Below are 23,688 nucleotides of genomic sequence, written 5' to 3' on the forward strand. Positions count from 1 at the left end.
GATACATACATACTTACATACATATATACTGAACAGCCACAATATTTGCGCTAAAGCCTAATCTCTTATGCGCTAAGTCCTGTTTGTGTGTTTTGTTTTGGAGCACTTTTGGTAAATACTGACCACTGTATACCATATATATATTCACCCAATGACATACGGCGCTGTAAAAAAAGATCTATGCTTTTCACTTTAGCTAATGTCATGGCTGATCAGTGTAAAACATGCATGTTCTCAATAGGATATTAACAGAAATTCTGTCAGATGTGGTGCTTTAACCCAAGTATGAAACTTTATTAAAAAAACTAGAAAACATCATGTACGTTTACAGATCACCATAGGAACAAGCAGATGGGAAAAAATATTCTTTTAAGGTGCTTTCATAATTGCAATGCTTACACCAGTAATGGTGAGATGGCACAGATACTCCACCGATGTCCCGCCACTAATAAAAGACACACTCACCCTCTAAAGACAACAAGTTCCAAGATTGGGCACGTTTAACAAGTTAGTCTGTTTCCACTCCATTTACAAACCAATGCAACCGACAGTCGGAATTTAGAGAATATGCTTATTATATATAAAAAACACCCTCCCTAACTTGTGTAAACCATGCATATATTAAACACATTTTTATTAATATTCCATTCATTCAGAATGCATTCTATTGAGAGGTCGTCAAACTGCCCCCACTTTATATGAAATGTCTAATAACTGTGTAATTACACATTAACAGTGTTATACATGTGTAATAAAGTGAGGGTTATTGTGCTTAGTGACCTGCTGATTTTCTAATTGCAGCTTTTGAGATACACTTGTTACATTCAGTTTTGACACCACCAGCAGTTGTATTGTTATTACACGGAATGGTAACTTGTAATTACACAGTTATTACAGACACCTAATCTAACATAGAGGGGCTGTCAAACTTTTAAAGGCAGTCGGATCCAGGGCTCAGTTCAGTGAGGCATTATTTCACTGTGTGAAAGTGCAACTATTGAAAGTGTAACATTATCGGCTCGAACCCCAGCTTCCCCATTATTTCAACCGGAGCTCTTTTCCACTAAGCTCCACTTTGATTTCTGGTCATCTAAAATGAACCAGTAAGTTTGAATTATATCATGTTCACACACCCTGCGCAGGAATACTCTCAGACTTCACAGCGTCTACCAAAAAACTGAGCTCATTGCACAGGGTCTCGTGCCTGTAGGCCATACGGATCTGGGCCACGTTGGTCCGCCGGATGTCATTGCCATCTGGTCCATCCTCTAGGTAGTTCTCACCTAGGAAGTGTTTCTTCTCCTGTTGGATGCAGGGAGAAAAAAAAAGTTATAGACCAGCACTGATAAATATAGGTCAGCATGACAGTCCTCACACTATGCTGTCAGGAACACTCAACAGCTCCACATAAAAAACCTAACCTAACATTAGCACTGGCACTCAAACTAGGGCTTGTTTAGGCGTGCACAGCATGAAGCAAGTGCCTGGCATGCTTACAGTTAGCTTAAAGGAGCTACAGACAGGTGTAGCCAAGATTTTCTTAAGTAATGCTTCAGTTAATTGCAATGTTTTCTGAAGCCTGTCATTGTTGTCAATAATGGAAACAAGTTCTCTGGCAGTACTTTGCTGTCTGGTCGGTGCACTCTTACTATCTGTTAATACAAAAAGGGATCAGGCTTTTCAGAACAGGTCTTTAGAAAAGCTTTTTTTAGCCACAACAACATGTATGGTGCCAAGATGTTCATGTGAATTTGTTTGACTTTTAAGGTGAGACACTAAAGGTAAAAGTCTTTGTGGTAGAAATCTATAGCTGTTGCTGAACGTCTAGTCTTTGGATTATGTGGTAAAAATCTATAGCCTCTGGTGAACATCTAGTCTTGGGTAAAAATCTATAGTCCGTGGATTATTTGGTAAAGATCTTTGGTAAACATCTAGTCTTTGAATCTTTCACTAACAACCTGTAGTCTTGGGTGAACATCTAGCCTTTGAAGAATGTGGTAATAATTCATAGTCTTTAGATTATATGGTAAAAATCTATAGTCTGGATTATTAGATTAAAGAGTATTTAGTGAACATCTAGCCTGTGGAATATTTGGTAGAAATCTATAGTCTGGACAATTTGATAAAAGTCTAGTGAACATCCATCTCTTGGATAATTTGGTAAAAATCGGTAGTGTTTGGTAGGGTGTGCACACTTGCCTGCAGCAAGAGCTTGGCATGCTTACAGTTAGCTTAAAGGAGCTACATATAGGTGTAACCAAGATTTTCTTAAGTAATTGTTCAGTTAATTGTGCTGTTTGCTAAAGCCTGTCACTGACATCAATCATCAAAGTTTTCTGGCAGTACTTTACTGTCTGGTCGGTTCACACATGCTATTTGTATATTCATAAAGGGATCAGCCTTTTTTCAGGCCAAACCTTTCAAAAGCTACGTTAGCCACAACAACATGTGAATGTTCTTGTCTGTTATGACTATTAAGGGAGGACAGTAAAGGTAAAAGTCTTATTTTGTGGTACAAAATCTATAGTCTATAGAACTATAGAACATCTAGCCTTTGGATTATTAGGTTATTAGGTTAATTAAAATCTATAGCCTCTGGTGAACATCAAGTCTTTGGATTATTTGATAAAAATCTTTGGTGAACATCTAGTGTTGTTCTTTTTGATAGAAATCTGTAGTCTGGATTATTTGGTAAATAGTCTTTTAATGTGAATTTTTATTAATATTAAGGTGAAACACTAAAGGTAAAAGTTTTATTTTCTGGTAAAAATCTATAGAAGTTGCTGAACATCTAGCCTTTGTATCATATGGTACAAATCTATAGTCTGTTTCTAGCCATTAGTTTTGACTAACAATCTGTAGTCTTTGGATTATTTGGTAAAACATACTGTAGTCTTTGGTAGGGTGTGCACAGCTTGCAGCAAGCTCTTGGCATACTTACAGTTAGCTTAAAGGAGCTACAGATAGGTGTAACCAAATTTTCTTGACTAATTGTTCAGTTTATTGTGTTTGCTAAAGCCTGTTAATCATGAAATCAAATTTTTTGCCAGTACTTTACTGACTGGTCGGTGCACCCATGATTTCTTTTTTACATACATAAAGGGTTCAGCCTTTTCAGCTTTTTCAGCCACAGCTACATGTATCCTGCCACAATGTTACTGTAACTACTAAAGTGAGACACTAAAGCTCTTATATTTGGGTACAAAATGTATAGCAGTTGGTGAATATCTAGGCAGGGCAGGTATGATGCTAAGGCTGTACCTGATGTGAGATACCACTTTGCAGAACACTGTTCCTGGCGATTTCGCAGACGTCACATGTGCTGAGCTTCCACAGCTGTGCTGCGATAGCATACTCCTCCATCAGTGCTTCCTGCAGGACACAACACAGTAAGCAACCGCTTGAGTATCGTCTGATTCTGATACCAAACTAGTATTTCTTCTTTAAAGACTAAACTTTAAAGTACTCAAACTAGCCCTGTGATATCCGAACCAGCACACAAGACACAAGGCAGCCACACACCTTGGTGTAATGGAACTGCATCGGGTCATCAGTGGACAGGGAGACACAAAGGCCCTTGTGTAGGAACTCTCTGAGGGGGTTCTTGGAGTACTCCAGGAACAGGCTGTTGTTGCTGAGAGGGGACATGGCAATGGGCACCTGGGCCAGGTAGAACAGGTATTGCAGAACTGGACTCTGGGTGGGAGGAAAGGTGAAGGACAGCAGTTTGTAAACAGTTCTTAGTGAATCACACTAGTTAACTGTCACCTGATGACTGACTGCACGTTGCGGCGACTTTCACAAGACGTGTATTTGTCTGTAGGGGTGTGGACTTAGATTTCTTCTAAGCTTCTTTATGACAATGTCTGACTGACACCTGGCTAAAGGACTAACCTTTTTCAGGTTGAGGCCATGAGAGATGTTGTCTGCAGTCAGGAAGGCTGACACCAGATGAGTGATGGATCCTGCTTCACCACAGTGGGGGCGAAACTGGAAGGTGCTGAGGCCACGTTCCCTTTAAAATAACATTACAGTCTGTCATCAGTTATACAGCTGTTAATGATGTTGGAAACAAAACCTATTTTTAATGAACCAAGCTAAATGATCTGCCAGAGAAAAGAGTTTGAGAGGATGACCATGTCTGGCTCTCCAATTTAACGTACTATAAATTTCCATCCCTACTTTCTGTGACGAAGTTTGAGACCCTTCCACTACCCTATCTGCTCCCTGTTCCTCGATCCTCTCTCTGAATTAGAACTATTACAAGCCTCCAATTCAAGAGGAGTCTGACTTTCTTGCTCAAAGCAGGAACTTGCCTAAATAATATTAATATGTAACACAAAAGACTAAACATCCTAAAAATGTTCTAAGTTCTGCAAAAAAAAGTTTTTTAAAACTCTCAATCGTCTGTGGTTCCCTCAGATGGGCAGAAAGTGGCAGAACAGAAGGCCTGGTCACTAATAGTGCTCAGCTTAGTTCTGAGGGGGAGGAGGCGTTTTGAGTTTGTAGAGCGGAGGAATCGTGATGAAGTTAGCGGAGTGAGTAGTCATGTAGGAAGGGGCTTTGTGGCCATAGATACACCTGTGAGTAAGGAGGGAAACCTTGTATTCAATCCTAGCTGAGACAGGAAGCTAGTGAAGAGAATGGAGATTGGGTGTAATGTGCTCATATTCTTTGCACTCTCATCAGGATCCTACCAGCACTGTTCTGAATGGACTGTAATCTCTGAAGACTCTTGCTAGGAATCCCAATAAGAAGTGCATTGCAATAATCCAGTCCCACAAAGGTTCTCAGAGTTCTCTCTTTCTTCCTACAGTCATACAGTGGCTTCTCATACTACAGTAGTAGGTCAAACTAGCAAGAAATAAGATTTAATGAGTTGACAATTCCACAGTAAGAAATGTCAGATATTTGGACTAGATTTAAGATGACTTCACTCGTCAACATGTCCAGAACTGTGTGAATATTTTAGGCTTCTATTTTAGAGTGAACAAGCTCCTTATCTGGGCAGTAAGTGTTTAGTTACTCAGTAAAACACTAATATTAAAATAAATACTAATCACATTCATACAAAAAGTAGTGGTTTTACATCACTGTGTTCAATAATATATATATAACATCTCCAAAGCTCTCCATATGGGAGTCTAGTATTATTTATAGCTATCATCACCTATCAACACCTGGTTGGATAAATCAGTGCTTAATGACAGTAAATCAGGTGATCTGGTGATGGAATTGAACACATCCACACAGAGAACTAGCTCTCATGATCTCAATTACTTTCTTTAAAATGAGAAATTCTTGATTGTTTCACAGTATTTAAGTTTAAGTGCATCTGTTATAAAGTGATCTGGAGTTACTACAGTAATAACGTTCTTATTACTGAGAGAAATGGTTTTAAATGTGTTAAGATGCCTAAAACATCTGTGCTGTATATTTTTGGCATTGAAACACTGATATTTCATTGTGCATCCTCAAGACCAAAAAATGTAAAAATGAAAAGATAAATTAAAGAGGTGACGTTATGGATCTTGGCTCAGCGGACATTCATCTTAAATAAATGTAGTGATAACATGACAAACGTACTTGCGCAGGTTGTTCAGCACCATAATGTTGGCGTACATATGGTAGAGATAGTAGCTGTAGGGTGGGTTCTCCTCAGTAGTCCACTCCTCCGGCTTCGGGCTCTTATAGGAAAACATGTGATCGCTGTGTTTGGACTCATCATCCACGCTGTCAAACCCTGTCACCTGCAGGCAAGGTAGATGCAGAAATCTGTCATTTGCAAATACACATACGGCATCCCACCAGCTCACCATTTCAGACTTGTTCTAGTGGTGTTCAAAAGCAGAACGCTAAGTTAGTAAATCTTTTACCCATTCATGGCAATTCTCCAGTTAACTCACCATACATTATATACAGCAGTGAATGTGTTAATGTTAACCATTCTGCACAGAATCAGGTTTAAGAACTTTAAGTCTACACCACCTGATGTTAAAGTGAGTCACTGCTAATCCTTAAAACATGCAACTCTTTAATAGACATTAATTATCCATTGTTACTGTCGGAGATTAGGCTTAACAGACTGTAACAGAACACCTAACACCTGCAGTAAACATTATCAGGCAAATCTGCTCTGATGATCTGCTCAGACCCGTAAGCCCAGCCTGGAACAACAGGACTGAATGTACTCACATATTTCAGGAAGACGTGCATTTCCTTGTGCTTCTGGGGGTTAACGGTAGCCTCGAACAAAGGGAGGAAGATGTTTTCAAGCATCTTGGCAAAGTTGGGAATGATCTTCTTCAATCTGAAAATGTCACTGAATGACAAAATATAAAGTTACATGAAGCTCATACATTGAGCAGAGGTGCTCGATCCTGGTCCTGGATATCCAACAACCTGAGACCTGAGTTCAGATCCAAAACATCAGCATCTACACTATATGGACAAAAGTATTTGGACACTTACACATTAAACCTAATTGTCCCTTTTTGTGACATTGTTGTGAATTGTGATATCCTATTCTAAATCCAGTGGCCACTTTTAAGTTGGTTAAGTTGCTGTGGTTCCTAAACGCTTCTACTTTCAAAAATACCCCTCACAGTTGACAGTGGAATATCTAGGAGGGAAGGAATTTCACAAGCTGACTACTTGTTGCAGCAGTGGCCGCTATTAACAGAACCATGCTGGAATTCAGTGAGCTCTTCTTAAGAACCACCTATTCTTTCTGCATGACTGCATGGCTAGGGGCTTGATTTTATACACCTGTGGCAACAGGACTAAATAAAACACCTGAATTTAATGATTAAGAGGTGTCCCAATACTTTTGTCCATATAGTGTAGCTCTAATATTCAGAAGTATCCAACTGATTGGATTAGGGTTGGAGATCATCTCTGTAGGTTGGTGGATCTCCAGGACCAGGATTTGGCACTGATCATAGATCATCGACTCGAAGCACTTACTAGATCCTTGGCACCTGTATGATCCATCTCATGTTGGGAGAGTAAACCTTTTGCTGGATGAACCATTTTGCCAGGTTCTCCCACTCACCAGGTGAGCGACCATAGATGGAAAGACGGGGCTCTGCATACTGGTACTTACTCTCCTCCAGATCATGAGCCACTTCCTATAGAGAAATACAGTAGGCATTTATCTGTACAGCGTATGTTGTTATGAACGGTGTTGATGGGACTGGAGTCATTCTTGTGAATGGGTTCATCCTTCACCTTTATAAGGCGTGCAAAGTACTCTCCGTTGATGCAGTTGTCGGTTTTGAGGTAGACCTCCCGAAGCTCACTAGCCCCCACTGGGTTGTATTTGGAGTTGAACTTGTCAAACCGATGAAACGTTTGCCTGCCCTGAGATTTACATATAAAAAAAAGAAAAACCATACATTCAATTCAACCTGTGCTCTTGTCAGACATGTGAGGTACAAATGGTTAAAGCTCTTGTTGATATATGGAGCTACATACAGCGTGCACATCCAGCGAGTCCACTGTAAGGTCGTAAGGATCCATGTGCAGGTTCTCGAACACCTGTTTAAGGGTGATCTTCTTTCCACCCTTCTCCATCACCACCCGATCTCCCTCTGAATTACAGGTGTCCTGGATGAACCGGAGCAGGTGCTTCTGATTCATACAGGCCGCTGCGTGGATGTGAGTGTCTACCTGAACGTAATGAGAATTACATCAGTCCTCAGTTTCAAGCCAGTATGAATGTTGTGTCTAAAGGAACACAGGAACTCATTTGACAATCGTTTGGTATATGCTTATGTGGTTTGCCATCATACCTTCCTGACGTTGTAGAAATCTCTGTGTGGGACACATTTTAGCTCCTTCAGCTCAGCCATCTCATTCAGCATCTCATGCAGATAAAACTTGGACATCAGGAAGTTCAGCCTTCTGTGGCAATAGGTCTTCCTGCAAATAGGCAAATGCACGTGTACTGCAGTATAAACACGGAAACGCAGTTCTGAGATCAGATCAGTGTGCTTATTGTGAAAGGGTCATAATTAATTGCACTGAACTGATTTGACCCCCAGGGAGAATGTAATTACTAGGCATGTCAGCATTCAGAAAATATAGACACAAATGAAAACACCACAAACCATACACATAAAGTGGCTAAAGTATTAAAAATTCAATATATAATGAATTCTAAAATACTAAAATATACAAAAAAATCCAATCTATATTTTAAATAAAGCGGCAAAAAATACATCAAATATCAGTTTGAAATATCAGCCAAACATAAATCTCTGTCTGTCAGAAATATTTTTAAGCAAATATTTGCTGATCCAGATATGATTTCACCTGGCCTTCCAGGTAAATGCACCCATAAAGTTTCCTGTAAAATAAATAAGCTACCTTTTCAATCCTCCAGATACACATAGAAACTGCATGGCTGGGTGGGCTGTAGTCTGTAAATTTTATGGTAAAATACTTGCAGCTGGGGTTGCCAGAATGTCACTGTAAAATATACGGCCCCAATGTATAAGACTTTACAGTATGCTTTTCCTAGCAATCGTAAGTGTTATACTCAATAACTGTTTTGTTTAATAATGAATACATATATAATAATAATATACGCTGTAAAAAAAAGTCTAACCAACTTAAAAATTCTTAGTGGCATTAATTTTTTTTTGTCTTATTATTTCCTTTCTTAACTAATATTAACTTTCTTTCAGAAAACTGATGGTGCAATGCAAGAGTAACCACTGTATAATACCCAGTCAGCATAGTCACACTCAGCAGCACAAAAAATGGTAACTTGCTCTTACAGCCTTCAACACTGAAGCCAAGATGTACACCCAAGAGAATGTAGCATGGGAGGAGCGACTACACACTGACGGTGAGTGAAGGAGAGCGGGACACGCCCAATATGCAAACAGATGATGGGAAAGGAGTTTAACTTAAATCCAATATCAGTTCAGTATAAGTATATTTTTGCATTAGATAAATATGTTACATAAATAATATTACAGAAATATTGGCTGTTCTATAGATATTATGGAATATTTCTGTTTTTGTAATTGTTTGACAGTCTTTTACTGTAAAATCTATGGACAGAATTAACAGCACCACTCTCTGCAAAGCAATTGGGACAAAAAAAAAAAAGAATGCTGGACCACTCACGTTGGTCCGTCAGCAATCATGGCGAGAAGATGAGTCATGTCAATAGCAAAGGTCTCCATATCAGGGTAAGGCAAACTATGTGGCTTCTCCTGAGTCAAAGCTTCTGCATCATCATACACGTATATGATCCCGTCCTTTATCTTTAGGATGTAGTTCAGGTTCTGCGGGATGTCCTCCACACTGTACGGGTCTTGGCCCTCAGTTGGGCTGGGAATGGTATCTGCAGTTGACACAAGGTACAAGAACATGACAGAAAAAAACACACTAATGCTAGTCCTCGCTTTTTTACGAATAAAAAAATGGGTAAATGTGTATTTCATGTTATGTCACACCGACCTGGCAGAACTTCCTCCTCCTCACTCCATTTCTCATTATTGGCACTTCTTAGAAACTTGGCAGTGGTCCTAGGAAAGCGATGGTATGCCAGACGGGAATATTTCTCTCTGATGAATAATGCTTTGAGTAGGCTTTTTGCTGCCTGCTCATAGTCCTCGACTGTGATCTGGAACAACACAGGAACCATACATGAAAAAAAGTGTTCAGGGGCTTCTTATTTTGTCAATCCAAACTCTGATTATATACACTATATGTCCAAATGTTTGTGGACACCCCTTCTAACTAATGCATTCATGCAAATGCATTAGTTAGAAGGAAATGAACACACACACATACAGCTTGTCTAGTCTCTGCAGAGAAGTATTGCCAAAAGAAGGCAAGGCGTGGGCTAGAGCATTGAGCTGTGGAGCAGTGGATACTGTGTTCTTTGGAATGATGGTTGGGGCTCCATCCAATACTTTTGGGATTGCCAACATCACTTCAAGTGTGATAAGGGAAGCGAGTGCTATCTACCCACCCGGAGCGAGCACACCCAATAGCGGTCACTCAGACTCCGGCCACTGATGGCAAATTGGTATGGCTTGGGATTCGGACTTGTGCCCTTTGGGCCATAGTGGTCGTGCATTAGAGTCACTCTGAGCCCATTTCGAAGGTTTTTGAGAAGGTGTTTGAGGAACAGCACTTTTAATACAGATCTAATTTTGTTAAAAACCATTAATGACTGAACCTACCCCTGCACAGTAGTCTCCACTGATGGTGACTCTCTGGAACTCAGGGCCGTTGTCTTGGACTGGGGGTCCGGTGGAGTCTGGGGTGACTAAAGGGGCGACCACAGACATAGCCCATTCAGAGGCACCAGGGATCTGAAGGGATATTGACTGTGACCTCATCAGTCTGAAATTCTTCTTCCTAGAGTGGGGCGAACCAAAAAAAAAAAACATAACTACCACACCTCGCTGAGCTGACCTTCCCTTTACAAAGCACCCTTTTCTCACCTCTTGACAGTCTCTGCGGAATGTTCCTCAGCCAATTCTTTGCGCAGTTCGTGTTCCTTGGCCTGGTGTAGGCCAATGGGGCAGTCTTCAGGCACGGTAAACATTGACAAGACATCTCTGGTGTTCTCCTCCTTTATTGCTGAAGCATAGACCTTCTCAGCCAGCAGCTTTACACGCTCATCCACCTCACTGAGGGATATCTTCGTGAACTGCCGCTGCATCTCTGCAAGGCAAACCCGTATGGAGACTAAGGACTGCAGCAAACGTTATTAGACCTTATTAGCAGTTGTGAAGAAACACATGCTATTGGTTCAGCCTTACATTGTGCAACCAAAGCAATGGATGATGTTTCTTGACAATGTTTGAAGGTTTTGGATGCAGCCATCTAAACAGTAAAAAACATCCTAGAATGTCTGCAGTTATTTTAGGATACACCATCTACATTACCATCACTAACATAGAAATAGGTATGGCCTAAGTCACCAATAAGGCCAGTGTGGTTAAATGGATATGAGGGTGGTTAAATGATGGGTTTGTGAGAAGAGCTTTAAAGAGTTTGTGGCAAAGAGCTGTGAAGAGATAGCAGGTGTCTAGAGATGTGCAATGCCACTATATGTCACTACTGACAGAATTCTGACAAATACTATCATGCACTTCTATTTAACACCATGAAAAAACACTTCCTCAGTATTTCTTCTCTCTCTGAAGTTCTTCAGAATGCATAATGGAACATGTTAAATGAACACAGGGCGAATACTCGCTTATTTAGGTCAGTGATTCCCAACCCTGGTCCAGGAGGACCCCCTGCCCTGCACATTTCAGTGTGCTTTCAGAAAAAGCTTGTTAATTAGCTGATTAGATGAATCCGGGGTGTTAGGAGCATGATAAATGTGCCGGGCAAGGGGTCTTCCAGGACCAGGGTTGGGAACCACTGATTTAGATGATAACAGTGCCCAGAATAACTCTTACCTTTATGTAAATGGTAACCATGTCTTGTTTTGAGGTGAGACTATTGATTTGTCTCTATGATTAATTATACAGGCAGGTCCTTAAGTATCTGGGCAGTATTCTGTACACCATTTCCATACAAACCTTGTGTCACTGTCCAAATACATATTAACCTGACTGTGTGTTGCAGCAAGTGATGAAGATTTGCGACCGCAATGCACAAATCATGGCTACAAATATGTCCTCAAGTGCTTGTCCACACAGGTCAAGTTTCAGTTCTGCTCTCAGCAGTGTATTAGTCAGGTTTCTGTAAACATCACCACGCAGCCATCTGTTGGCATTCCTGTGACCGACGCCCCTCTCTAACCCGACCCTAATGAGACTTGATGCATTCTCAAGTGTCAGGCCGCACGTTGCGCTTGGCTTTGGCAGCATTCTTTGCACCATGGCAGAAGTGACCATCACCCATCACTCCCTTTAATTAGCACTCTGAGAAGTGTGAGGGGAGGGTTTCTGAGTGAAAGAGGAAGTAGACTCTGAATAAAAACTGACAGTGCAAGAGTCTACTAAAAAGTCATTCTACTAAATGGATGCTTTTTGTGTCTGCACGCTAGATGAGATGCATTGGCCACAAAAGCTTTGGACAAACAGATTCAAAGATAATGAAATGAAAATACTATTTTCTAAAACAGTAATACACTATTTTTAATTATTTTTCATTACTGCATGGCCATTTACATCTGTCCATTTTGATCAACGTGACATTTGCATCTAAATTATCACTGAATAAATGTGTATATATACACATTTAACTTACATAAGATTAGATTAGATTCTATTCACAATAAAAACATTCTACAATGATAAACATTTCATTAAAGGTGTGTGTCACTCCATTTACGACTTACCACCCCGTCACACTAACGTTTTTTTCTATAAATAATGCACTGTTGCTTTAAATGTCATCACAAAGAGAAAGGGACATCATTTGAGCCTTAGAAGAAGCTGGGGACACAAAACGCCAGTTATCTGGTTTTGGTTTAAGTTTATTTGCTGCTTTTTAATTTTGGATAACGTCCGTCAAACTTAGCCCAACCGCCCCGTCACACAAAATGACTTTTTTTTTTATATATTTTACACCATTAATGGTAAGTCTAAAAATATGTATTTCAAATAAATTGACATGTGTGCTAGGTCAGGAACTTGACCACATGAAGAACTATGGCCATTTCAAGATTACATTTACCACCCTGTCACATACCACCCTGTCATGTTTTATTGTGAATATGGCTCCCATGTCTAAGTAATAAAAAAAAGGTTAATATGGATTTTATTTTAGAGGTGGAAAGATGTTTGTTGGAGTATGAACATAACTTATGACGTAAATTTAGAAGATTCCCACTGTGAATGACATTCACAAAATTTCACAGAATATGCCTTTCTCAAGCACAGACTTGTTGTTTTCTAGTGTTGTGGACTGTCAGCGTATAGTATAATGCATGACTGTCATTATTGCTTATATCAGTATCATGCTTTAATTATAACTGGAAATTATGCTGCCACTGTCTAGAAGATGACACTGGTGCTATTGTACATTTAAAACTCATTTCCACTGAATGTGCTGTAACCTAAATATTATCAGGGGTCATAATGCTCTGACACACAGCTGATCATGCAGTCCAAATGAAGCCAAAACCAGTGGTCTGCTTGTTGCTAAGGCCAGTGAGGGCACCGTTCCAGCATATACAGACTGTATATATTTATCGGTCAGCATGTCAGTGCTTGTGCTCTGGTTCCATTCCAGTTCCCATGTACTCAAGATGCCAGCGGCAAAGAGTGCTCTTTTAATTGTTCCAAAATAACTCAGGGCAGTTTTGTTTTTCTTGGCTTTCATGTCTGCCCCAATCGAGTTTGATCAGGGAGGTTTGTGCTTTAAATAAACTTCTCATGAACGCTAGTGAAGTGGGTCAAAGAATAGGGCTTACAAACATGCTGGCTCTATAAACAGGCAGTAGGCTCTTGCAGATGAAGGCCAAACTGCATCACTCAGTGCTAAAATGTCTCTCTATTGACTTCCACCCCCATGTTGATATGTAACAGGACCCACTGCAGCACTGTCAACAATCTTGGCACCATCCCACATGAGGCTTAACTCTTAGTGGGACTTTTCCAGACTGTTCCCAGCCTGTCTAGTAAGCCTGCATTCCAGGCAGGCCTTCGGCATGTTCCTGATGGGTTTTCCATGGTGAAGTTGACTTGAAGTTGAACCCTGCTGTCAATATTATGACCCAAACTGGGTCAAACGGACAGTAAACAGACGTATACCGACACCTATCCCATGTTTACCCATGTTGAAAAACCAACATGTTTCCATATGACTATTAGGCCTACAGTAGATTAGCCTGCCCATTCACATTCACAGAGATCAGTTCAGTTCTGTGCTGCTTGTTAATAGAAGCACAAGACACACCAACCAACCAGAACTAAAGTCATTTATCTGTCAATCTGAAGGTATGTGTCTTCTCGCTACTTTACCACACAGCATCCATCTTATTCTGATGAAGAACTCAGACATGCTTCATCATGCGATAAAAAGGTTCAGCCTTTTTTTAAAAAATTCTACCCTGGACGTCGCACTGCATTTATCCAAACGGGGGAGGGTTGATAGCTCTTTGCCACATACATTAAACGTTAGACTTTTCCCAAAGGTCAAGAAGGGCACCTTAATGTTCTCTACACCATAGTTGCACATAACAATGACAGTTGGCAGTGGAGTTAAAAAGGGGAGATGTTTGAAGTCAGAGCTTGTAGGATCCTTGTGAAATTGCTAACTCATATGGATGGCTAACGACCATGCTATGAACATTCTTAAAGCATAAGAACGCTAAGTGAGGTTTATACTTTACTGTCACTGTTCCATTAGTTCATTCTAAGAACATGTAAATACAGGCCTACAATTCTTCAGGTTGTCTCTGCTGGTCCTGAGGTTCATGCAGTACTGCGCTGTGTGAGGTTATAGAGCTACTTTTGCTGGTGATGACCTGGAATTATGACCTGGTGGGCTATTGTTAACAACCTGACATTTAACATGGTACCTTTCCATTCAAGAAGAGTCACTCTCTCAGCCCTGCTCTGAGAGTGACTTTGACCGCCACTGACCCATATGATTCTATTTAACAAGCTCTACTGTCCTGCACTGCAGGAGCACACGCTCTCTTACCTTCTGTGGCTGCCATCGCCTTGTCGGTTTGCCTAGCTCTCTATGCAGGGGCTTTGTTATTCAGTAGCTCACTCAGCACTCTGGTCCGATACACGAATCGTGTCTTGTGTGTGTATGAGGCAGCTCTAGCTTTCCAGTGACTTGAGTATCCTTCTAGCTCTCTATTTAAAGAGGCTGACGGCGTCATGTTGAGTGAGGACATTGAGCCTTTCCCATATGTCACAACTGACACTCATCTGGGGGCATAAGTGTCAACCTGGAGAAACCTGAAATGCTGGCAGCTTCTAGAGCTGGGGTGGACACAGGAGCTCTAATTCCCTGACCTTCTGTACTCGGAATAGTGAGCAACAGAGTCTGGGTGGGGAGCACGCTTACTGACTTTGCAGAAACATAGTGTCCTTGCTCCTCACCATGCTGTATACTGCACGTTGCAATTAAGACAAGCGACTTGATCTGTGGGCATGGTGTTCATCATGTCAAGGTCGCAATCAGTCCCACAGGCACAGCGTAACTCTATATGAACTGTTTCTTATTTGTAGCTCCTGGAAGCAGCACAGAAATTCTGTCAAAAGTATCTTCTAAACTTATATTAAATATTTGAATAGTATAGTTATGTTGATGACTGCTGAAAACAACAAAAAAGGCAGGCCAGTTCAAGCTGGTCAGGCTGGTTATACGATCTTGACCATCTGAGCTCTTGACCAGCGTAGGATATGTTTTTTTGTTTTTTTTTAGAATGAGCAACCTGCATACCAGCATAATCAAGCTGGATAGCCAGCATGACCAGCAAGACCAAAATCAAAAATCAAACAAACAAAAATGCAACATACTCTATTCTTGGCAAGAGCTGGCTAACCAGCTGTCTTACCTGCATAGGCTATGTTTTCACCTTGATGACTAGGTTTTCAACCACCAAAGACCAACTTGGACCATGTGAAGCCAGCTGCCAGCAAAAGCCGGTTGTGAGCTGGATTTTTCAGCAGGGAATAATACACCAGATTTTAGGCACATGTAGTGATGATGCTTATTGGAAATTTGCATCTGACTTATTATACACTGGTTATATATCCATCTACTATTTTGAAAATGGAGCGCTGAGCCCTTTATGAGGAGGCAGTTAGACTGTAGGGCCACCCTAGAGCTGTTAAAGTGATGCTACACTACTTCACAGCTGTAGAGTGGTGCAACTGTCTAACTGGCTGCTTCTTCAGTAGCCAGGAGATCAAAGAGTTCAAAGCCTGTCTAACGCCACATCCCCCATGGTCAGTTCTAACCAGCAGATGGGAATAAATAATATGCAAGTCTTGGGGGAGGACCACAGACTAAATATCTTACACAATATTTAATCAATTTCAGCTGCAGCTCATGTACTTACATGTTTACATGTTACTGAGGAAGTACTGTTGCCCAAACTGAGATGCAGAAGTAAAAACTGCAGATGCAGAGTTAGAAAACACTTTTGACTTAACAAAGTTGAGTTAACTCAAAAACACTCAACTTTTTGTTTCAGTGTTGGAAAATATTATCTCACGATATTTAAAGAGACATTTATGACAGTATTGATAATATATTGTTATACTGCCCATCCCTGCAGCATATGCGATTATGCAGTTAAGGGTAACACACAAAACTAGCTCTGTAGATGAACATTAAACTCTATTTATCTGACAGCGATTTTACTATGCAAAAGCTATATAAATAAAGTCCTATCTTCACAGCGCTGTCATATCACTTGGAGGCCATACCAAAGTAACCTGAACCAAATTAGCCTCCATAAACAGAGCCCTGCCCTGTTCTGCACACAGCTTTGCACAAGTTAGGCAAGTTTATCCATGTCTTAGTCATTATGCATGTTTGTGTGTACGACTTCCCCAAAGCTAATTTAGCCTGTTACTCACTTCTGATTACAGCGCTTCTTTTCACCCAGTCCAGCAGGTCAACTCAACAAAATACCCAACACTGTGCTCTCTGGTCAGGAGCTAAGCCCTTGTCTGACCTTGGTTTTAATCACAGGGAGACGTGATGAGTTGTGAGCTTAAAATAAATGACCTTGTCACACTCTCCCAGCTTTCTCTCCAAAGCCTTGTTGTTCTGTAATGAAGTGTTGGCCTGAGCTGCTAACAGCCCCGCTCTGGGTGACAATGCCTTTGCATGCACAACCAAATTCCCTGGAATTCTAATGGCACACACAGACTAATGGATTTCCATCTACACACACTGCAGAGCAAAAAGCACTTTTAGATAAACCTGGCCTTCAGCGAGAGACGTGTTTACCTGTGTGTGTGTCGTAGTTCAGGCGGGTAGACTGTGCCGGAGTGTGTGCAGGGCTGAGACAGAACGAGTGCAGAGTGCAGGTTGTTTGTGTCTTTATGGGAGCTCCTAGTCTTCCCAATGTTTCCAGGGAGACAACTGGGAGAACTCAGACTCCGCCTAAACACGTAGCCTTGGCCGTGTACCTGTCTCTCCCATTCTCCCTCCCTCTTTCTCTGTCTACACTTCACCCTCCCCCTTCTTTGTCTTTCATATCGTACACATTTACATGTTGCCTCTCGTTCTCCCTTTTTCCTTCCTCAACACAAGGAAGGAAGTGGATAATGTTTCATCACACAGCAGCTCCTGACTCAGAAGTGGACCCTTGCCTTCATATATAGCTGCTGTTTACATACATACAAGTAGGCTTACGTTGTATATCATGTTTTTATTATTATTATCCCCTATGAATAATCTCACATCGCTCCATAAACCCCATTGCTCTGTAGTTTATTATTCTACAGCTCAAGCCAAAACGGTCACACCAGTGTTATTACGGACTCTGCTGGTTGTGTATTACTTAACTGTAAAAATGGCTTCGGTCAAACCGGTTTTACCTATTTAAAGCTGAGCTCATTCTTTACTCACAAAGGCTTGTGCCTGAGCAAGACATGTTTTATTACACAGGAGGAGCCCTCTGTTGCTGGTTTCAGTTATAAAGTCTTACGAAGGCATGATCATTTCTACAAATGGCTTTTGGGTGGTAGTATGGGCATTTGTCTGAAGTGTAAAGTATTGATTTTAAAGACTGGTACCTGAGTGAGTCAAGTGGATCATGTATACACCCACCTTTAGAAGAGGGTGGAGTCTCCACTTTTTTTTCTTTTGTCAAATGATGACCTATGTTCACAAGAGCCTGACTGATTTGGTCAAATTTGTAAACATTTGGTTCGACAGATTTTGTCAAAATAATGACTAGTTTTCTTGAGATATTCACAGATTTAAAAAGAATGACTTTTTAAATAATGAGACTTTGACTTTTTTTGACTGGAAAAATGTATTATTTTGAAAAGGCAGTCTAAATCTAAATGTCTAAATCTAACGAGGCCAAAATCTGTTAAAATCTAAAAAAAATATGTGATTATTTTAACAGATTTTTTCATAATTACTTATTATCTCAAAATGGTGATTATTTTGACAGAATAAGTAAAATAAATTGACATAAGTAATTATTTTAAAGAAATCAGTCAAAACCTTACAAAAATAATCAAATTCTTCAATCGGTTAAAATCTCAAAAAAATTTGCTTATTTGAACTTTTTTCACTTTTTTCCGTAATTACTTATTGTCAAAACAGTGGCTTCAGTTCCTGACATTTTAAAAGTTTTTCTCAAAATGCTACAATCTTTTCTTGGGTTTTCATGAGACTGAGTTTGTTCAAATAATTGCTTTTTTTCATAGATCTTGACAAATTTAAAACAAAACAAAAACTTAATAATGACCAAAAACCCTGCTCTCCCACTTCCATGCAAAATGAGTATTATATATTATATATTATATATTATATAAATATAGGATTGTGTGTATATATATATATATATATATATATATATATATATATATACACACAATCCTATATTTATAGCTGCATTACTTATATACTTGTAATGTAGACCTAATGTAGGATTTGGCAAATATTCCCACGTCAAAACACTAAACTGACTGTTCATCAAATGTGTATAATGGTGTGTTGTGCTCATTGTGAGTGGAATGCGTACTGTTGGAGTCTAATGTCGTTTGTTTTAAAGTGACAAAACAGCATGTCTGTATCTGAGAATGCATCTGTGGTGTTTACTTCCACAATCCAGCGATCTTCTGGAATGAAAATGTTTCCTCTGGAACCCCTGTGTGACTGTCCTTCTCTGATAAGACACAAATGACAGTCATACGGTGCTTTCAAATTATTGATAGGACTATTCATATTTCTATTCATTATACTGCATGAATGAAAACAGTAAATATTCTCAACCATTCACTAAAAACAAAGTAGGACACTAATGATTAGTGCTGCTTTTATCAAAACATTAGCTGCCACTCTAACACACTGATCTTCAGTCTCAGGTGGTTTATTTTTTAGCTAGTTAGCTATTTCAACAGACCACTTATGCCCCCCCACCAACCACCCCACCCACCAAAGAAAAATAAAAACGATGAAGTTCAGTTATTCGCGCTGGTTTTTATGGTTAGCCAGCTGCAACAAAACGGACACTTTGTCTGCAGTCTTCTGGTTCAGCTGTTGTCACACCAATTTCACAGAGTGATATGAAATGTGAATGTCTAGTATGACTGCAGCTAAGAGGTTATATGTACAGCTACTTAACTGGGTAGATGTTTATGAGCACAGCAATTGGATTCATGTCTGTTACCCAATCACAAAAAGCCATCAGTCAGGGTCAGTTAGGGAGTTAGGAAGCAGATTAGAGCAGTCAGTTAAACAGCTCTCTACAGGCATGTCTGGTAGACATGAGCTTCCCTTTAATACCCATGTCCTACTTTTTTAGATAGACCATAAAATAGATGCCAGTCAGTCATAACATTAGCACCACCTGCCTCATACTGAGTAGAAACCTCATGTGCCACCACAACAGATCTGACCATTCAAGGCATGAACTCCTGGAGTATCTGGCACTATACTATATTATACTATATTAGCAGCAGTCCTGTAGTCCTGAAAGTTGTGTAAGTTGATGTCATGTATGACATCAGTTTTTTTTTATAAATTTTTAGTTTTCATTCCAGTTGGTCATTATTGAGCAATACAGCTTTCTATTAGCATCTTGTGTAGTTAATTTTATTAAGAAAAATATTAGCCTACTGTGTGTGTCTGTGTGTGTGTCTGTGTGTGTGTGCAAACCCAACTAAAAAAAAAAAAGGATGTCCAGAAATGTCCAGTGGGCTGTTCATATATTTCAACAATGCCAGTTAAGAGGAACTTAGCGTGTGTTCAGTTAGTGACCCAGAGTGGAGGTTATGGAAATGACCCCAGCTAATTTGTTTTTAGCCCAGCGTTTTTGCTTCTGCCTCGATTAGGCTTTTTTTGGTTACTGGACATTTGCTGATAAGAGCAGTGCGTTCTGAACAGTTACACCCCACTGCAAGTTTCTTGTTTTTCCGCTGAAACATATTAAAGCAACCTTTCACAGTTTAGTCACCCCACACGAAGGGATATGTGTACTTTGTGTACGCTTTGTAACACAGGTAGCAAATAATCAATCCATAATCAGTACGCACAACTTCTTCTGTATCAGAATAATTCTGTGTACTAATTTTAAGGCCTATCCTACACTCTGCGCATTGTGCGTTGCGATGCTCTTTGCTATCTTACACCTCGCCAACAGTCTATATTCACACCTTCTGCAGCGCTGCTAGTAAATATATATACATGGATGGGTGTGGTGGTCTCGAAATGAGGTGTGTTCAGGTAGATTTCTGGGGTGTTGATATATTGGCAACAGAAAACACAGGATCACCACTGACTGAAAACAACCTAGGCAGACGCCAACAGTCAGACGTTCATTGCTATCTTGGCAGTGAATTGTCAACACAGGCGCGTGCAGCCCAACGCGCGTACACCCCTGCTTGTTGCGCCCACATATACAGGCAGCAATGCACAAACCCGTAGCATGTGGCAGTTGGCAACTATGCAAACTTTTACATCAACAATAAACAGAATACTCTAGAGGCGAGGCGCTCCACCGCTTCAGTACGCCTTCCCAGAGATTAAAATAACAAGTCAGGCCGCACCTGCCTCCTAAAGGGAATAGCAAGTGACATGCTGATTGGTTTATTGCACCTTATGCCCAAAACACACCCATGATTCATTAAGAGACTTGGTACAAGCCTTTTGCGCCTTTCAAGCCGTGCAAAGACACAGTGACGCCCTCAATCAAGCTGCACAGTGCACGATTGACGACTCGCCTAAAGAGCGCTAAAATAGGGCCCTTATCCTTATCCCTTTACCACCCCAGAAATGTGCTGTAATTACATTGTAATAGATAGAAGTAATACAAGCTTGTTAAAGTATGAGGCTTGATTTGAGATCTAGGTTTGTAAATTAATGCAGCCAGTGCGATGTATCACAGACTACTGGAGCTATTTTCTCAATGGGTTTTTCTTTGCACCCCTGATTTTATACATATTTCAGTGTCAGTCCCAGAGCCCTCTTATACAGATCATCGGGTTATTAATCGCTGATTAATCAGAGGGGGTTATTTTTTCCATTCGCTTTATCTTTGACTGCCATTCACAAGCTGCTACTGTGTTTCAGTTCTTCTAGGAAATGGCAATTTGTGATGATTAGAATTCACGCAAATTTAACCAGTCCTCGCAGTATCTGGCAGGGCTCTCAATTTTTGTCCAACCACAGATGTCTGAAGCACTTGTGCAATTAAGCAGCTAGACTCCAGGAAGCCACAGGCTGCATGCAAAACCCCACACAAGATGAAGGTGCTGCTGTTTTTACATGGTATTTGTGGCTTGCAGTGTTTAACATCTAAGCTAAGCTGGTGCATCTTTTTAAGATCTCAAAATGAAGTGTTATGATACCCAACTTTTCACCTTAAAATAACAGCTTTAAAATCACTGGGCTGCTCCACTGACTTGCTTTAAGGAGACCAGCGTCTCAGGGCTCGGCATGCTGCTAAAAGCAGAACAAGGCTTAACTTATCGTTTGCAGGAGAGCTGAGACCTCAGACCAACGTGTCTGATGTGTGAAACCCAGCACTCTCTTCTGAGAATGTGTTCAAATGTATGTTAAAACATAGGTGTCTTTTTTTAGTAGGCATGATATTCAGCTGAACTGCATTTCTACAACAATGTCATCTAATCTACATTCAGTAAATGTGGTTTGAATATAAGGTATGACGTCCCCCAACATGCATGCATTCATGTATGTTCATGCATGAGAATCCTCATGTCTTAATATGGTAGGGAAGGGAATCAGCGCGGACAGAACGACAGACCCTGTGACCATGAACAGGCCTATGTACAGGCATATATGGGTGTACCACTTCTGCTAAAAGCAGAGTTTGCGTGTGATTTCTCGCACTGCAGCCGGGGGTCTGTATGGGTTCTGTGTATGTGCGGGGGTGGTGTTTGTCTTCATGTGGCATGCTCCACTGATTCGTACTTACCCTTCCCCAGAATGGGTGTTGACTGTTGCTTGCAGAGAGTGCCCATCCTCTTCTTCATGTTGGATAGTGAGTTTTGGTCCATGACTCTGGCTATCAGATCCTTGAACAGAGAGAAAAACAGTTTTTAGGGATTTTGAGTCTTTTTTTGTTGTTGTAAGACCATGAAATGCGCCTGGGGGAGCTGTGTGCGCAGTAAATGAGCACAGAATGTTTTAGTTGCACCACAGCGCACAGTTCACATTTTTACACCCATAGAAACAGGCACAGTCACTGCGCTTCTCTCAGGTTAGCAGGCCAACAAAAGTGAACTTTCAGTTTCAGCTGTTTTACTATGTTTTTTACTGAAGACAGGAAAAGGAAAGTGTGGTGGAGCTCTTTGTGTTGCAATCTTACTGCTGATAGGTTTGCTTCCGGATAGTTGTGTAGTAAGTTCTTGAACTTGACTGTCTCTATAATGCTGTAGTGCACCATTCATTTACATTCCTTTAGCCTCTTCAATCACTGGCCTTGGCGTCTCAATGCGTCTGCCCTGAACTTTCCTGTTGGGTTACTTTAGTTACTCCCAGAACTCCAGAGAAACCTTCTCAAATATCCTAAAAAAAATACTCCATACTGTTGGTAAATGCACTGACAGTGCAGTGGCATGCTGACGGTTTTTAGTGTAGGTATGGAGAGGTGTTCTACAGCAGGTAGAGACATGTAGGAGATGTCCAACTGGAAAACCCCTTGCATGCCTTGCAGAAAACCTGATAGTTTCTCCAGGCTGAGTTCAGCAATAACCTGAGCACACTGGCAGTACAACCAATACGACTATAAGCTATCAATAAAATGACACTTCTTGCTATTTCTTGTTAGCATGCTGGTCATTTGGTCAAACCAGAGCATCACCAAACCACCTTGCAGCTGGTCAGATCAGCAGCAGACTGCTCACCTCTTGCTGTGTGGAGATCTCTCTTCTGTGTGCTTCTGTCTCTGAGAGTGTCTCCTCCTCACGTGTCTTCCTTCAGTCTGAAGATAAACTGCCAGCCTCAAAAGTGCACCAGCTTTCACAAGTACAAGTTCTTACACCATTAACCCTCCCTCTGCCGGCATAAACCAGGGTTTTAAGACACACAAGTCAACCAGCAAGACTTAGCTGTAGGAGGAGCCTGTATCTCAGCCCCTAGCTTGTTTGGCTCTGAATAGGGTTGAGCAAAGAATGCTTCCACCTTGGCGGAACTGTTTTAAACCGCTTCCCTCTTTTGTCCCTGTTTGGCCTTTTGTTGAGCTCAGATCAGCAGAAGGATTTCGCCTTCTGTGAGCACAGCAACGTTACCCTGCTAATGTTAACAGCCTCTTTTTCATACTGTTACACAGAGCCCTGCAGCCCAGGGTCCTGATGAGCAAAAGAACACGTTTAGAAATGACATTATGGATAAAGGTGTGGGCAGCTTAAAAAAACACAAAGAAACAAGAAGAAAAGCTAAATAATTAATAAATAAATAAATAAAAAATATAAAATCCATTTCAAATCATTTCCATTTATACATATTTTATATTTGTTATTTTTTATTCTTTTTTTTTTATAAAGCTATAGATACACATATATACGTTTTGTTGTACATCAAAAC

At 40.6% G+C, this 23,688-nt stretch overlaps 1 protein-coding gene across 2 annotated transcripts; it reads right to left on the minus strand.

The window, feature by feature from the left end:
* Window positions 1-270: 270 nt before the first annotated feature.
* ampd3b (adenosine monophosphate deaminase 3b) lies at window positions 271-23,260 on the minus strand. 2 transcript variants are annotated; one of them, XM_072695252.1, is made up of 16 exons: window positions 23,010-23,260; window positions 22,079-22,178; window positions 10,470-10,692; window positions 10,206-10,383; window positions 9,475-9,640; window positions 9,139-9,358; window positions 7,794-7,923; window positions 7,477-7,671; window positions 7,231-7,362; window positions 6,967-7,130; window positions 6,196-6,322; window positions 5,587-5,750; window positions 3,895-4,015; window positions 3,523-3,696; window positions 3,262-3,372; window positions 271-1,302 (listed from the first exon to the last, which is right to left on the minus strand). In XM_072695252.1, exons 2-16 carry the CDS (start codon window positions 22,158-22,160, stop codon window positions 1,126-1,128), a joined length of 2,364 nt encoding a protein of 787 aa, XP_072551353.1. In that variant the 5' UTR covers window positions 22,161-22,178; window positions 23,010-23,260; the 3' UTR covers window positions 271-1,125. The 2 variants fall into 2 exon arrangements, with proteins under 2 accessions (XP_072551353.1, XP_072551354.1); XM_072695253.1 differs by lacking the exons at window positions 22,079-22,178; window positions 23,010-23,260 and adding an exon at window positions 16,912-16,993.
* Between the last annotated feature and the right edge of the window lie 428 nt (window positions 23,261-23,688).

Source organism: Salminus brasiliensis, chromosome 13, assembly GCF_030463535.1.
Source record: "Salminus brasiliensis chromosome 13, fSalBra1.hap2, whole genome shotgun sequence".
NCBI classification, from domain to species: domain Eukaryota; kingdom Metazoa; phylum Chordata; class Actinopteri; order Characiformes; family Bryconidae; genus Salminus; species Salminus brasiliensis.

Coding starts and splice junctions, on each gene's coding strand:
- ampd3b (XM_072695252.1), bottom strand. CDS start 22,160: ATGGACCAAAACTCACTATCCAACATGAAGAAGAGGATGGGCACTCTC. Junction 5,751..6,195: donor TGCACGTCTTCCTGAAATAT/GTGAGTACATTC, acceptor CCTTGCCTGCAG/GTGACAGGGTTTGACAGCGT. Junction 3,373..3,522: donor TGCAGTTCCATTACACCAAG/GTGTGTGGCTGC, acceptor TGTGTCCTGCAG/GAAGCACTGATGGAGGAGTA.